The sequence below is a fragment of the Andrena cerasifolii genome, chromosome 16 (assembly GCF_050908995.1).
Source record: "Andrena cerasifolii isolate SP2316 chromosome 16, iyAndCera1_principal, whole genome shotgun sequence".
Classification (NCBI taxonomy): Eukaryota; Metazoa; Arthropoda; class Insecta; order Hymenoptera; family Andrenidae; genus Andrena; species Andrena cerasifolii.
In genome coordinates, this window is record NC_135133.1 from 10,395,963 (window position 1) to 10,409,470 (window position 13,508).

The window sequence follows — 13,508 nt, forward strand, 5'->3', positions numbered from 1 at the left end:
AAAGAGGTGGCACTAAGTAATGTCTTCGGAGAGAGAATCGAGGATGCCTTCGAAGCTGAAATTCAGAATACCTCTTTTCGCTTCATGTTCTCCTGATACCTGGGCCAAAATCTGGCAAAAATTTTCAGAATGCACAAAATTGGGCTTCGTAACAGGAGAACATGATGTCGAAGGAGGTGGCACTAAGTAATGTCTTCGGAGAGAGAATCGAGGATGCCTTCGAAGCTGAAATTCAGAATACCTCTTTTCGCTTCATGTTTTCCTGATACCTGGGCCAAAATCTGGCAAAAATTTTCAGAATGCACAAAATTGGGCTTCGTAACAGGAGAACATGATGTCGAAAGAGGTGGCACTAAGTAATGTCTTCGGAGAGAGAATCGAGGATGCCTTCGAAGCTGAAATTCAGAATACCTCTTTTCGCTTCATGTTCTCCTGATACCTGGGCCAAAATCTGGCAAAAATTTTCAGAATGCACAAAATTGGGCTTCGTAACAGGAGAACATGATGTCGAAAGAGGTGGCACTAAGTAATGTCTTCGGAGAGAGAATCGAGGATGCCTTCGAAGCTGAAATTCAGAATACCTCTTTTCGCTTCATGTTCTCCTGATACCTGGGCCAAAATCTGGCAAAAATTTTCAGAATGCACAAAATTGGGCTTCGTAACAGGAGAACATGATGTCGAAAGAGGTGGCATTAAGTAATGTCTTCGGAGAGAGAATCGAGGATGCCTTCGAAGCTGAAATTCAGAATACCTCTTTTCGCTTCATGTTCTCCTGATACCTGGGCCAAAATCTGGCAAAAATTTTCAGAATGCACAAAATTGGGCTTCGTAACAGGAGAACATGATGTCGAAGGAGGTGGCACTAAGTAATGTCTTCGGAGAGAGAATCGAGGATGCCTTCGAAGCTGAAATTCAGAATACCTCTTTTCGCTTCATGTTCTCCTGATACCTGGGCCAAAATCTGGCAAAAATTTTCAGAATGCACAAAATTGGGCTTCGTAACAGGAGAACATGATGTCGAAAGAGGTGGCACTAAGTAATGTCTTCGGAGAGAGAATCGAGGATGCCTTCGAAGCTGAAATTCAGAATACCTCTTTTCGCTTCATGTTCTCCTGATACCTGGGCCAAAATCTGGCAAAAATTTTCAGAATGCACAAAATTGGGCTTCGTAACAGGAGAACATGATGTCGAAAGAGGTGGCACTAAGTAATGTCTTCGGAGAGAGAATCGAGGATGCCTTCGAAGCTGAAATTCAGAATACCTCTTTTCGCTTCATGTTCTCCTGATACCTGGGCCAAAATCTGGCAAAAATTTTCAGAATGCACAAAATTGGGCTTCGTAACAGGAGAACATGATGTCGAAAGAGGTGGCACTAAGTAATGTCTTCGGAGAGAGAATCGAGGATGCCTTCGAAGCTGAAATTCAGAATACCTCTTTTCGCTTCATGTTCTCCTGATACCTGGGCCAAAATCTGGCAAAAATTTTCAGAATGCACAAAATTGGGCTTCGTAACAGGAGAACATGATGTCGAAAGAGGTGGCACTAAGTAATGTCTTCGGAGAGAGAATCGAGGATGCCTTCGAAGCTGAAATTCAGAATACCTCTTTTCGCTTCATGTTCTCCTGATACCTGGGCCAAAATCTGGCAAAAATTTTCAGAATGCACAAAATTGGGCTTCGTAACAGGAGAACATGATGTCGAAGGAGGTGGCACTAAGTAATGTCTTCGGAGAGAGAATCGAGGATGCCTTCGAAGCTGAAATTCAGAATACCTCTTTTCGCTTCATGTTCTCCTGATACCTGGGCCAAAATCTGGCAAAAATTTTCAGAATGCACAAAATTGGGCTTCGTAACAGGAGAACATGATGTCGAAAGAGGTGGCACTAAGTAATGTCTTCGGAGAGAGAATCGAGGATGCCTTCGAAGCTGAAATTCAGAATACCTCTTTTCGCTTCATGTTCTCCTGATACCTGGGCCAAAATCTGGCAAAAATTTTCAGAATGCACAAAATTGGGCTTCGTAACAGGAGAACATGATGTCGAAAGAGGTGGCATTAAGTAATGTCTTCGGAGAGAGAATCGAGGATGCCTTCGAAGCTGAAATTCAGAATACCTCTTTTCGCTTCATGTTCTCCTGATACCTGGGCCAAAATCTGGCAAAAATTTTCAGAATGCACAAAATTGGGCTTCGTAACAGGAGAACATGATGTCGAAGGAGGTGGCACTAAGTAATGTCTTCGGAGAGAGAATCGAGGATGCCTTCGAAGCTGAAATTCAGAATACCTCTTTTCGCTTCATGTTCTCCTGATACCTGGGCCAAAATCTGGCAAAAATTTTCAGAATGCACAAAATTGGGCTTCGTAACAGGAGAACATGATGTCGAAAGAGGTGGCACTAAGTAATGTCTTCGGAGAGAGAATCGAGGATGCCTTCGAAGCTGAAATTCAGAATACCTCTTTTCGCTTCATGTTCTCCTGATACCTGGGCCAAAATCTGGCAAAAATTTTCAGAATGCACAAAATTGGGCTTCGTAACAGGAGAACATGATGTCGAAAGAGGTGGCACTAAGTAATGTCTTCGGAGAGAGAATCGAGGATGCCTTCGAAGCTGAAATTCAGAATACCTCTTTTCGCTTCATGTTCTCCTGATACCTGGGCCAAAATCTGGCAAAAATTTTCAGAATGCACAAAATTGGGCTTCGTAACAGGAGAACATGATGTCGAAAGAGGTGGCACTAAGTAATGTCTTCGGAGAGAGAATCGAGGATGCCTTCGAAGCTGAAATTCAGAATACCTCTTTTCGCTTCATGTTCTCCTGATACCTGGGCCAAAATCTGGCAAAAATTTTCAGAATGCACAAAATTGGGCTTCGTAACAGGAGAACATGATGTCGAAAGAGGTGGCACTAAGTAATGTCTTCGGAGAGAGAATCGAGGATGCCTTCGAAGCTGAAATTCAGAATACCTCTTTTCGCTTCATGTTCTCCTGATACCTGGGCCAAAATCTGGCAAAAATTTTCAGAATGCACAAAATTGGGCTTCGTAACAGGAGAACATGATGTCGAAAGAGGTGGCACTAAGTAATGTCTTCGGAGAGAGAATCGAGGATGCCTTCGAAGCTGAAATTCAGAATACCTCTTTTCGCTTCATGTTCTCCTGATACCTGGGCCAAAATCTGGCAAAAATTTTCAGAATGCACAAAATTGGGCTTCGTAACAGGAGAACATGATGTCGAAAGAGGTGGCACTAAGTAATGTCTTCGGAGAGAGAATCGAGGATGCCTTCGAAGCTGAAATTCAGAATACCTCTTTTCGCTTCATGTTCTCCTGATACCTGGGCCAAAATCTGGCAAAAATTTTCAGAATGCACAAAATTGGGCTTCGTAACAGGAGAACATGATGTCGAAAGAGGTGGCACTAAGTAATGTCTTCGGAGAGAGAATCGAGGATGCCTTCGAAGCTGAAATTCAGAATACCTCTTTTCGCTTCATGTTCTCCTGATACCTGGGCCAAAATCTGGCAAAAATTTTCAGAATGCACAAAATTGGGCTTCGTAACAGGAGAACATGATGTCGAAAGAGGTGGCACTAAGTAATGTCTTCGGAGAGAGAATCGAGGATGCCTTCGAAGCTGAAATTCAGAATACCTCTTTTCGCTTCATGTTCTCCTGATACCTGGGCCAAAATCTTGCAAAAATTTTCAGAATGCACAAAATTGGGCTTCGTAACAGGAGAACATGATGTCGAAAGAGGTGGCACTAAGTAACGTCTTCGGAGAGAGAATCGAGGATGCCTTCGAAGCTGAAATTCAGAATACCTCTTTTCGCTTCATGTTCTCCTGATACCTGGGTCAAAATCTGGCGAAAATTTTCAGATATCTCTAAAATCAGGCTTCGTAACAGGATAACATGACGTGGAAAGAGGTAGCGCAAAATAATGTCTCTGAAGAGAAGTAGAAGCCTTGAACGAAAGTCGATAGAGTTTGAGAGTATTGAATGGCATATTTAAAGTAGTGCTTTAATGCGAAGATTTTTAAAACCACTCTGCGTGGAAGGATCATTTTAGGTGTTCTTTTTAGCATGTCTTTTATATGTGATTTGGAATAGGAAGGAGTAAGTAGTGGTCGTTAAATAAAAAAACTCTTTTACCACTTAACTGCAATTTATTCAAATAAGTGAAATGCAATACAATGAAATGTTACAAGTGTAACTGGGTTAGGTCTGGGTTAGGGGAGGGTTAGGGGTATCCGTTAGGGATTTCTCCATGTAAAAAAAAAAAAAAGGTCTGGGTTAGGTCTGGGTTCGGCTGAAGCAGTATCTTGTGCAAATTTCATATCAATGAACCCAGTCGAAAATGCAGCCGGTTTAACGTCTTCTATGTAAAAATTCCTTACCTGTAAAGCAGAAATATACACGATTAATAATCGCTCTAGTTACAGTATGTGAGATTAGTTATATCGCACTGGCGCACTCTAAACTCTAAACATGTCACACATATACAAGCACGCACACACGCACAGCATTTCAACAGATTTCAGAGTAGGTAGTTGCTGAATTGGCCGCTTCTCGTGTCGCACCCAACGTTACCGACTGATTACAGTGCTACGAGTGGTAGGAATTAATATTAAATCTTACCGGAAACATAAAATCTAAAACGACTAATTTCAACCAACATGTTGCACAATAAAATTATTCCCTTTACTAATATATTTTCATACGTGACAAAATGTTGTAACGTTTCTCCCATTTTCAATAATAGACAAGTCAAGTTACTAAAAATATTTTTCTTCTTACAGGTTTTAACTTCGGAATATTTCGACGGAATGATGGAAACCTTGATAGTAATCACAAGAAAATAGTGACTTTATATACCTTATACTTTATTGTAACACTGTAAAGGCCTTTTATGCAAATAAAATGAAAGAAACTTGAAACAAACTGTATTATTATTCAGAAATACCTTTTACATATTCCTATCCAAATTTCAAATATCTATGGTATTTCCTTAAGAATACCATAGATTTCCTTTGTTAATAAGTCGATATTGAAGAAAATTTTGAAAATTCAGAAATTACAAGCTTCGAGTCTTTCAAAAGCATCACATTAACCGAGAACTGTTTAAAGGCCCATGAAAGGCGTAGCTCTTGTTTGCTACTTTAAGGCGATGCCTTCGAAGCTGAAATTCAGAATACCTCTTTTCGCTTCATGTTCTCCTGATACCTGGGCCAAAATCTGGCAAAAATTTTCAGAATGCACAAAATTGGGCTTTGTAACAGGAGAACATGCCGTCGAAAGAGATGGCACAAAGTAATGTCTCCGGAGAGAGAATCGAGGATGCCTTCGCAGCTGAAATTCAGAATACCTCTTTTCGCTTCATGTTCTCCTGATACCTGGGCCAAAATCTGGCAAAAATTTTCAGAATGCACAATATTCGGCTTTGTAACAGGAGAACATGCCGTCGAAAGAGATTGCACAAAGTAATGTCTCCGGAGAGAGAATCGAGGATGCCTTCGCAGCTGAAATTCAGAATACCTCTTTTCGCTTCATGTTCTCCTGATACCTGGGCCAAAATCTGGCAAAAATTTTCAGAACGCACAAAATTTGGGCTTCGTAACAGGATAACATGACTTCGAAGGAGGTGGCGCAAAGTAACTGGGATTTTATTTCTCGAACACCTCTATTTCATTTGCAACAATGTTGAAAAATTTTGTGCTTTGCAACATTGTTGCATTTTCGCGGGGCGCCCAATAGCTTACCTGAATACTTAACATATTTTGCGTGATCATATGGCGATTGCTTCTGCCTGTTCCACCAGTCCCTTCAATTAATCTTATTCTTGAAAGTTACTGGAAATAGTTTATTTAAAACAGTTATACATTATTATAAGTTGGGTTAGTACAGTTTTGTGTTTGCGTAGTCTTCTTTACATAAACATGTCATCATACCCCGGAGGCATCGCGTCATCGCTATCTGGATTACGCCGTGGTCTCGGTGGATTGTTATCAGGAGGACCAAAAGGATCAAATCTTGCATAAGGCGGAACAGCTCCCCTGTAACACAGCAACATTAATCGTCATTTTAATACGAACTTTTTCATCAAGTACTTTAAACATTTTCCCAGTATCTATCTTACGGTGGCAGTCTCCCAGGAATTCCCACACCTGGTCTGAGTGGATCGAGAGGATTGCGTGCGGACGGATTGAAAGGATCAAAGATCATCCCGCCGCCTCGTGAGAATGGATTCAAGTCTGCACCTCCTACCCTTGAAGGATCAATTTCGGGAGCCCTTTGAATATTTAAATAAACAGCTTAGTAACCAATACTTCGTAGATTCAATTAATTACTGTCATTCAAGGGGCCATCCTTAAATTACGTAAGGGTAATTTTGGCGATTTCTTACACCCTACCTCCCCTCCAGTATAAGAATTCGTAAGATTTTATATTCCAACCCCCTACCCCCGTTTCTTACGTAATATTTTTTACATTGCACTTTTTCAGTTATTAAAATTCTTTCAAAGGTTTATATAATTCAGTTAACTTGCTTTCGGGAAATTTAAACAAAAATTACTTATCTGGGATAATAATATATATTAATAAAATTTAAATTGTACTAACAATTAGAATTATATGGACCTGAAGTTCCTCGCTTGTCCATGGCTTTCGATCCAATCCACATCTTTACCTTCTTGCTTTATTTCCGTGGTGAGGGAGCCCCCTTTTTTCATGATTTAAAACAAAGTTATCTAACGTGTGTATTATTGAAACATTGTTTTTTAGGCTAGTCATATTGAAAATTGGGTTAAAAAATATTACGTAAAAATCCTTCCGTAATTTAAGGACGACCCATTTATAAGCCAGCATATAAAAAGAATATTAATTATTTCGGGCATGTCGCGAGGAGAATGTAAACATTTATACCAATCAGTCGTGGGATCGATTAATTTTAACTGCTTCAGAAATTATAAGCAACTGAACTTTCCACTTGAAAATGGATGACAGAGATTTAAGAGTCAACTATCGACCAAGCATCCATGACCCTGTCATCGGTGTCGTGCAATGCCTGCAAAGATTTCCAAAGGTTATTAATAAATATAAAATACTATAATATCGCATCGATTCTCCTACTTTGTCTCCCTGTCATCCCTTGTTCATAGTAGTAAGACTGCTTCTCTAAACAGAAGTTTCGGTAATTATTTACTTTAGCGATTCCTCACCGATTTTGATGAAATTTGGATATGTTGTTGGGGACACGATTCTGAACAACTTTTTCTTATACATGTTACCGTCGCTCGGGCTGAGTTTCCGAGATATTCGCAAAAATATTTTTTAAATTTCTTACTTTGGTATTATAATTTCGATTACTGTTGGGTTAGATTTAGTATAAATAAATATAAGTGCACTTTACATTCAGCATTATTTTCAATTATTTGAAAATGTGAGTCGGGGTGTTGACGGGAGCCCCCACACATCCAATAGGTGCTCTCGAAAGCACCCTCTTTCTAGCAAAAAAATTATGTTTTAGAACCAGAGGCATCCTAATATTCGGCAGCGCCGCCGAACAGAGTCGGGGTTGACGGGCATCCGCGAGTTTCTGGTTAAAATCTCCAAACTTACATCGATTTGCCACCACGTTTTACGCGCCCGCGAACGGGCACGCATCCCCGCGCTGATCTAACCGCAACCTATACTAATATCCGGGACAAGTTGGAAAGTGGAATGCGTTGCGTTGGAATAAATCAACAAAAGTTTTTCGCAAATATCTCGGAAACTAAGGCCGAGCGGCGGTAACATGTATAGGAAAAATTTGCTCGAAACGTGGAGTTCTACAACATATCCAAATTTCATCAAAATCGATGAGGAGTCGCCGAAGTAAATAATTGCTGACTGCTTCTCTAAACAGAAGTTACATTTGATTCTTTCACATATAATGCTGCGCTCTTACGAATCGATGCGAATACTACCATGGCTGTGTGACCAGTCGCGGACGCGCCGATGGTCCTACCCTCAACGGATCAGCATCAGGCTCCGTCGCAATGCTATGCTCGCTAGTTGACGTCTGAGTAGAAGTTTCTGCTGTATTATTTGGAAGCAATGGTCTGAGAAGATCTTTCTGCAACGTTTGTAGCACGTTCGAATAAGAGGGCATCAGAGACTCCAATGGCCCATGGAGATTGTGCACAGTCCGATTAATCGGATATTGAGTGTTCGATACACTCTGATTGTCAACCCTCTGCGAAAGCGAAAGCATAGAATTATCGCAGAGAAACAGAAATATATACGGCGCGCGTATAATTTTCAATTACCAGTAGGTTTAAAAGTAAATCTTCGTCAGATCTTGTGCCGTGCAATATGTACAGCTTCCCTTCGTTTAGGTAGCGCAAGGCATAATTCGGACATGTATTCCATCCCTCTGGAAGAAACTCCGATGCCGTTTCAGAGGAATCGTACGCTTTCTGAGGGAAAAAGGCAAGAGCGATTATTTAAAGAGTACTAGATCGTACTAGGCTACTTTGTGATTGTATTTAATATAATTTATTACGAGAATGACAGTACGCAGTTACACTAAAATTTCGATATCATTACGGTTTGCAGTGATTGGAAAATGAATTTAGAACCTTCGTAGGTTAAGTACGACGCATTATTCGATTATTGCGGTGCATTCGCACTTCTCCTTTAATTGCACGAGCGTATTACGCAGAAACGATCGCTGCCGATATTGCGCGACTTGTGGTAACAACGCTTTTCCTTGCAACTTACGGAATCGCCCAGACCGATGCATCCGAATCCATTCTTTACGAAGTACCAGTGAACGAATAGGATCAGGATGTCCTCCTTCTTCGCGATCTGTTCATCGTACAGGGCTTGCATGAACGCAAAGCCGAACGTGCTGTTTGGATCGACCATTTTGGTATTGAGTGACAGACGAGTTTTGAAAGTTTTCGAGCTCTCACGCCCATTCACGCCATTTGCGTTTGTATTCGGCTGATTCTGTGTGGCGGCTTCCGGGACGGGGCACGAGACTTGAATAGTTTGAACTGCATTTTGGGTATATGGGAGTCAGACGTAGAATTTCATTTTGTTAATTTGTCGGAAGGGCTTGTTTGGAATTTCCTGCATTTACGCCATGGTTAGTTCGTTCGACATCATGTTTTATGACGCGCGTAGTCAGGAAACATATGAATTCATATTTTTTTCGGCGTGTAAATCGAGCGTTTATTATGGTAACTAAGGGTTACATAATAGATTGCGATAAATGATTCGTAAAAAGAATTATGGTGTACGATTCGAATAAGTTCTAGATGAGGATTTAGAGGTGAACTGTAGTACTGTAACGTTTTCAGTGGCGTCGGCGTGTTTTCGCGCTGAGGCATGTCCATCGTGTGCATACCGGATATGACGTTTACTTTTCACTTCGATAGTTTGTTTCTGGAAAGCATCGGAAATATGCCTACCTTGTAACAAACCGAACTTAGAGCTCGCTTTATACTTCATTACCTTCCCTACCCTTCTATTCTATTCCTGTCTTTTATTCGCGCGACAGTCGAGCCTCCTGGGAAGTTATCTAGTGAAACAGATTTTAATTTCTATATTCTCAATTAATTGGCGAGATTTTCCCGATAAAAATGAGTATAATCTCGACCTCATTCGGGCTATTTTTAATTCTGGAATACTAATGTTACTGCACCCCATGTTGTAAAATTAATATCTGTATTTTTTTACTATCTATATTAACGAGATACTTGTAAAAGTTGTTTATTTTAAGTTCAAAACGAATTAATGAGTATACACTTATTTGTAAAGTGAAAATATAGAAAGAAAAGAACTTAAAATTCATTAGTCACTGCATTCCCCATGTTAGTGTTCTAGGGTTAATCATACACGAGACATAATTAGTATAATTAAAATTAGCCTAAGTAATGCTGCATTTGTACCGATTGTCAGTTTCATCTGAAAAACATTGCCCATATCGTGAATATCCAACAGGAAAATAGCTGAATAACAATTTCCCTTTAAACCTTGCGCCATTCATAGTGTGAAAAATTATAAACAGAGGAAAGAGAGCGTAAATTAACGTACATGTCTCCGACTCAGCACTGTTTAAATATCAGTAATAAATAGCGAATAATTAATAATTATACCACGCGGCGATTTGAATCTCGCGGGTTCTCGCGCGGCGAGCATTCCCATCGATCGATATCTCTCGATTGCTCGGTTCAATTGCTGCCCCTTAGATGGCAGCCGGCAGGACACGTGACGTCACAGGACTCGGGCAACCCGAGCGTTCCTGGTGGCAGTTCTCGAAAGCACGTTCACTCGATAGGACGATCTGTCGTCTGGCGCACGACGAGCTTCAAGCAATATGGCGAAGTGTGTCATGGGCTCGGTGAGACGTAGTGCCGTTTGAAATGACGAGAGGTTCGCGGTGTCGGTTGATAATAATGTAGCGCTACGACGATCGCGTGGAGATCTACTTGTGTACAAAAGAAAAAGCATCGAGCGGCTCCTTGTGATTCGGGATACACAGTGCGCGTTACCGGTGTGAAATCATGGCTACGGATAAAATAAAGGTCGCCGTTCGGGTCCGGCCGTTCAATCGCAGAGGTACGTACGGTGCCAGAGGAAAGAAAACAAATCGCACCATCTCCCGCTAACCATCCTTCCTGAGATCATTCCGCCTCCGAGTGCTCCAGCAGCCGTAATCGCGCCGTGCTTCCTGGGCGATTTCGAAATCGACCGTGTCGATTCCTCCGCGGTCCACGAGCCGCCTGCGTTTTTGACAGTGGCATTCTTCCACCCATTTCGCCACTGCCGATGGGGTGGTGGGTGTATTTACCTGCCGTCCCGATACGGAGCCCGTTATCGCCTCCCGCTCCGTTATCGGCGTCTCGTATCGCCGCGACGCGATAAATAGGAAACGTGCCCGAGGCGGGCGAACGCTGTGCGGCCCGTTCTCTTCGACACCCGCTTGCCCAGTGTTTACCAGTGGACCCCCGTGCACGCTCCTTTGTCCGAAAACACGGGCCCCAAGCGCCGTTCGCGGTGCAACGTTGCCAAGGCCCGCCGCGGTCCTGCCATCGCGTCCCCGACGGAGACGTCGACGCTTACCGTCTAGCGAGCTGCTGTTCGTTCAAATTCCCGGACAGGCGAGCGTCTCCGCTCCGATTCCCCGCGACGTGGACACGCACCGCCGGGCTGTCGCAGGGCAAAGCCGCGTGACAAAGAACAAACATGTGACTGAGACGCCAGACTGACGTTCGCGTCACGACCTTCGGGGCATCGAGCATCGTTCGACTGGGCCACGCGACGCGATCTCTTGCAGCCAGATCGCTGGGTAATCGGCTCATTCGAACGGGAACGTTCGTCCCACGGCCATCGATGAATCGTAGGGAGCGATCTCCACTGGCGAATTGTCTTCAGTATCGTCGATAAAGAAGAGAGATACCCCAGTGGCTGTCGATTTTGATAGTTTAATTTAGTTTCCCTGCAAGCCACTCTGCTACTGGCTCGTGGAATATGGGATCGCGCGGGTATATAGCGGGGACGGGAGAATAGATATTCTGCAGTGGAATTGGTTCCTGAATCGCTTTGGAGTGGTTTGGGTTCCTGAATTGTTCTGCAGTGGATTGGGTTCTCGAATCGTTCTGGAGGGCAGTATGGCTTGCTAGGGAAACGTGTACTGTTTAGAAGGCCGCTAGTGCGTCGAGTGACCAGCTGACAAAGAGGAGTCTTTGCTTTCGCTTTTTGTCACGACTGTGTCCTTTGGACTTCATTCCCCTTCTACCTGTCATCTCCATCGTACGACGCGTGTCTCAGATGGAAGTGATGGGCGTTCAATCGGCGCGCTTGGAAATGTCCGTTCAATTCGTCCCTTGTTTCGAACTGTTCTGGACTCGTGCACGTGCACTTTTGCAATTGTAATCCCAGCCCCTATACACGGCACAGTGAATGGAAAAGTGGCATGGCTCAAAGAGCGGGAAAACGAGTTTCAAGTATTCCCTCGTTACAACCTCGTCGCTGTTCCTAGAATCTCTGGCGCTGGTGAGAGCATGCGAGGCTGTTATCTCGACGAAAAGCCGAGCGAGGAAGTATCGAATCGCGAGCTTATAGCGAATAAACGCTACATTTCAAAACGTAGCTTCCAAGTTACAAATGCTCGCAGGTTCTCCATTCATATCTGCTGTTATCTCAAGATTTGTAAACATGGATTTCCTATTAACGTTTCCCCATCCGCCGTATCTATGCGCGCCGATAACTTTCCCACCGTCAGCTGGTCATAAATTCAATGTAAAACTGGGAACCTGTGGAAACTTTTAAAACTGTTAAAATTCGAGTAACAGCGGGGCGGATAGATTTTTTTTATCGCACTTTTTAAGTGATTCGAAGCGTCTTGCAGCTCGTACGCCAGCACAAGTGGCGGGCGTATCGACGCGCACGGCCTTATCGCCGATCGTTTTGACGTAACGCGCCAGGCGTAATCGGGATATCGTTAACGCGCGCGCGGCTGATAAAGAAAGCGCCATTAAACGTCGCCATTGCCATTGCCGCGAGTTTTACGCTCGCGCCTCTGCCCTGCGGATTACCAATGTCACACGCGCTGCCAGGAGCGTTCGCCTGGACACGTGCCCGCGCAATTTTCGCTATAATCGAAATTGTAATAAAGGACGTATAACTGCACTGCTATTTCGTTGGAATGCTAACAAGCAAGCTTCTAAATAAAAATTCCATTTTCCGAAATTTAAATCGTTCCATTTTCATTTGTCCCTTGCATGTGTTTGCCTTTTATAAAGTGTTCTGTAGCTGAGGAGTGAAAGAGATTTTAAGCTTGGCTTCTTTTAAATGCACGCCATTTACTATATTAGCCAGTAGGTGCAGTCTTTTCATTATAAAAAAGTATTAGTATATTTATAATGAATATTTCCAGGGCCGGCGTGAACTTTTGCGGGGCCAGAAAATACGTATTTCTATGTACTTCTAAATTTTGTAATAATAAATATCTGTACCAAGGGCCCCGCAAAATTTATGACGAGCTTTTCGCGGACCGCGGGGCCATTTAAAGCGCGGCTCCGGGTTCCGGGGGACGCGCTGAACCCGCGCCGGCCCTGAATATTTCAATACCCGCAATATTGAAATTTAAATTACGATATTTTAAATTACAATACCTTTCCCCATTGAGTGAAGAGCATTTAAATAAACGGAGCCAAAGATACGGTGCATCTGAAATTCGATCCTTTCCACTCATTACTAAAAAAGAAAAACGAAAATAAAGTAATTCGAACGTTTTACGAACACGAATCCCTGGCAAGTGACGCAACGAGTTAATGAAAAATTCGCAAGCTCGCGCGACCGTAATTTCCGCTCGTCGCAAATTACCATTACGCCACGTATATACGCTGAACGCTTGCAATCGCTCTGTAGGAGTCTATCGAACCTGCCCCCCCCCCCAGTAATCGATACTTCGCTCGAACGCTTCCACTCCGTTTACTTTTATTTCCTTAATTATCCGACGATGGCGAG

At 42.9% G+C, this 13,508-nt stretch overlaps 2 protein-coding genes and 1 long non-coding RNA gene across 12 annotated transcripts in view; 1 reads left to right on the forward strand and 2 right to left on the reverse strand.

The window, feature by feature from the left end:
• The window catches only part of LOC143377575 (uncharacterized), a 186,689-nt gene extending 181,411 nt beyond the window's left edge, over positions 1 to 5,278 (reverse strand). Inside the window, exon 1 of the long non-coding RNA XR_013087356.1 lies at positions 4,388 to 5,278. This is a non-coding gene — a long non-coding RNA (uncharacterized LOC143377575). The remainder of the gene's footprint in view (positions 1 to 4,387) is intronic.
• A 557-nt stretch (positions 5,279 to 5,835) lies between these two features.
• The window catches only part of Pi31 (Proteasome inhibitor 31 kDa), a 59,117-nt gene continuing 51,444 nt past the window's right edge, over positions 5,836 to 13,508 (reverse strand). The window contains exons 1-5 of one of the 2 annotated variants that reach the window (XM_076828994.1): positions 8,751 to 9,003; positions 8,297 to 8,446; positions 7,955 to 8,223; positions 6,127 to 6,279; positions 5,836 to 6,043 (exon numbers count right to left, since the gene is read on the reverse strand). In XM_076828994.1, coding sequence (XP_076685109.1) covers positions 5,917 to 6,043; positions 6,127 to 6,279; positions 7,955 to 8,223; positions 8,297 to 8,446; positions 8,751 to 8,897 — 846 coding nt within the window. In that variant the 5' untranslated portion in view covers positions 8,898 to 9,003 and the 3' untranslated portion in view covers positions 5,836 to 5,916. Of the gene's footprint in view, positions 6,044 to 6,126; positions 6,280 to 7,954; positions 8,224 to 8,296; positions 8,447 to 8,750; positions 9,004 to 13,508 lie in introns of those variants that run through there. The other variant, XM_076828995.1, reaches the window with a different exon arrangement.
• The window catches only part of LOC143377560 (kinesin-like protein KIF13A), a 133,503-nt gene continuing 130,273 nt past the window's right edge, over positions 10,279 to 13,508 (forward strand). For 5 of the 9 annotated variants that reach the window (XM_076828967.1, XM_076828965.1, XM_076828971.1 and 2 more), the window contains exon 1: positions 10,280 to 10,595. In XM_076828967.1, coding sequence (XP_076685082.1) covers positions 10,541 to 10,595 — 55 coding nt within the window. In that variant the 5' untranslated portion in view covers positions 10,280 to 10,540. Of the gene's footprint in view, positions 10,596 to 13,508 lie in introns of all 9 variants that reach the window. The other 4 variants (XM_076828963.1, XM_076828969.1, XM_076828964.1 and 1 more) reach the window with 1 other exon arrangement.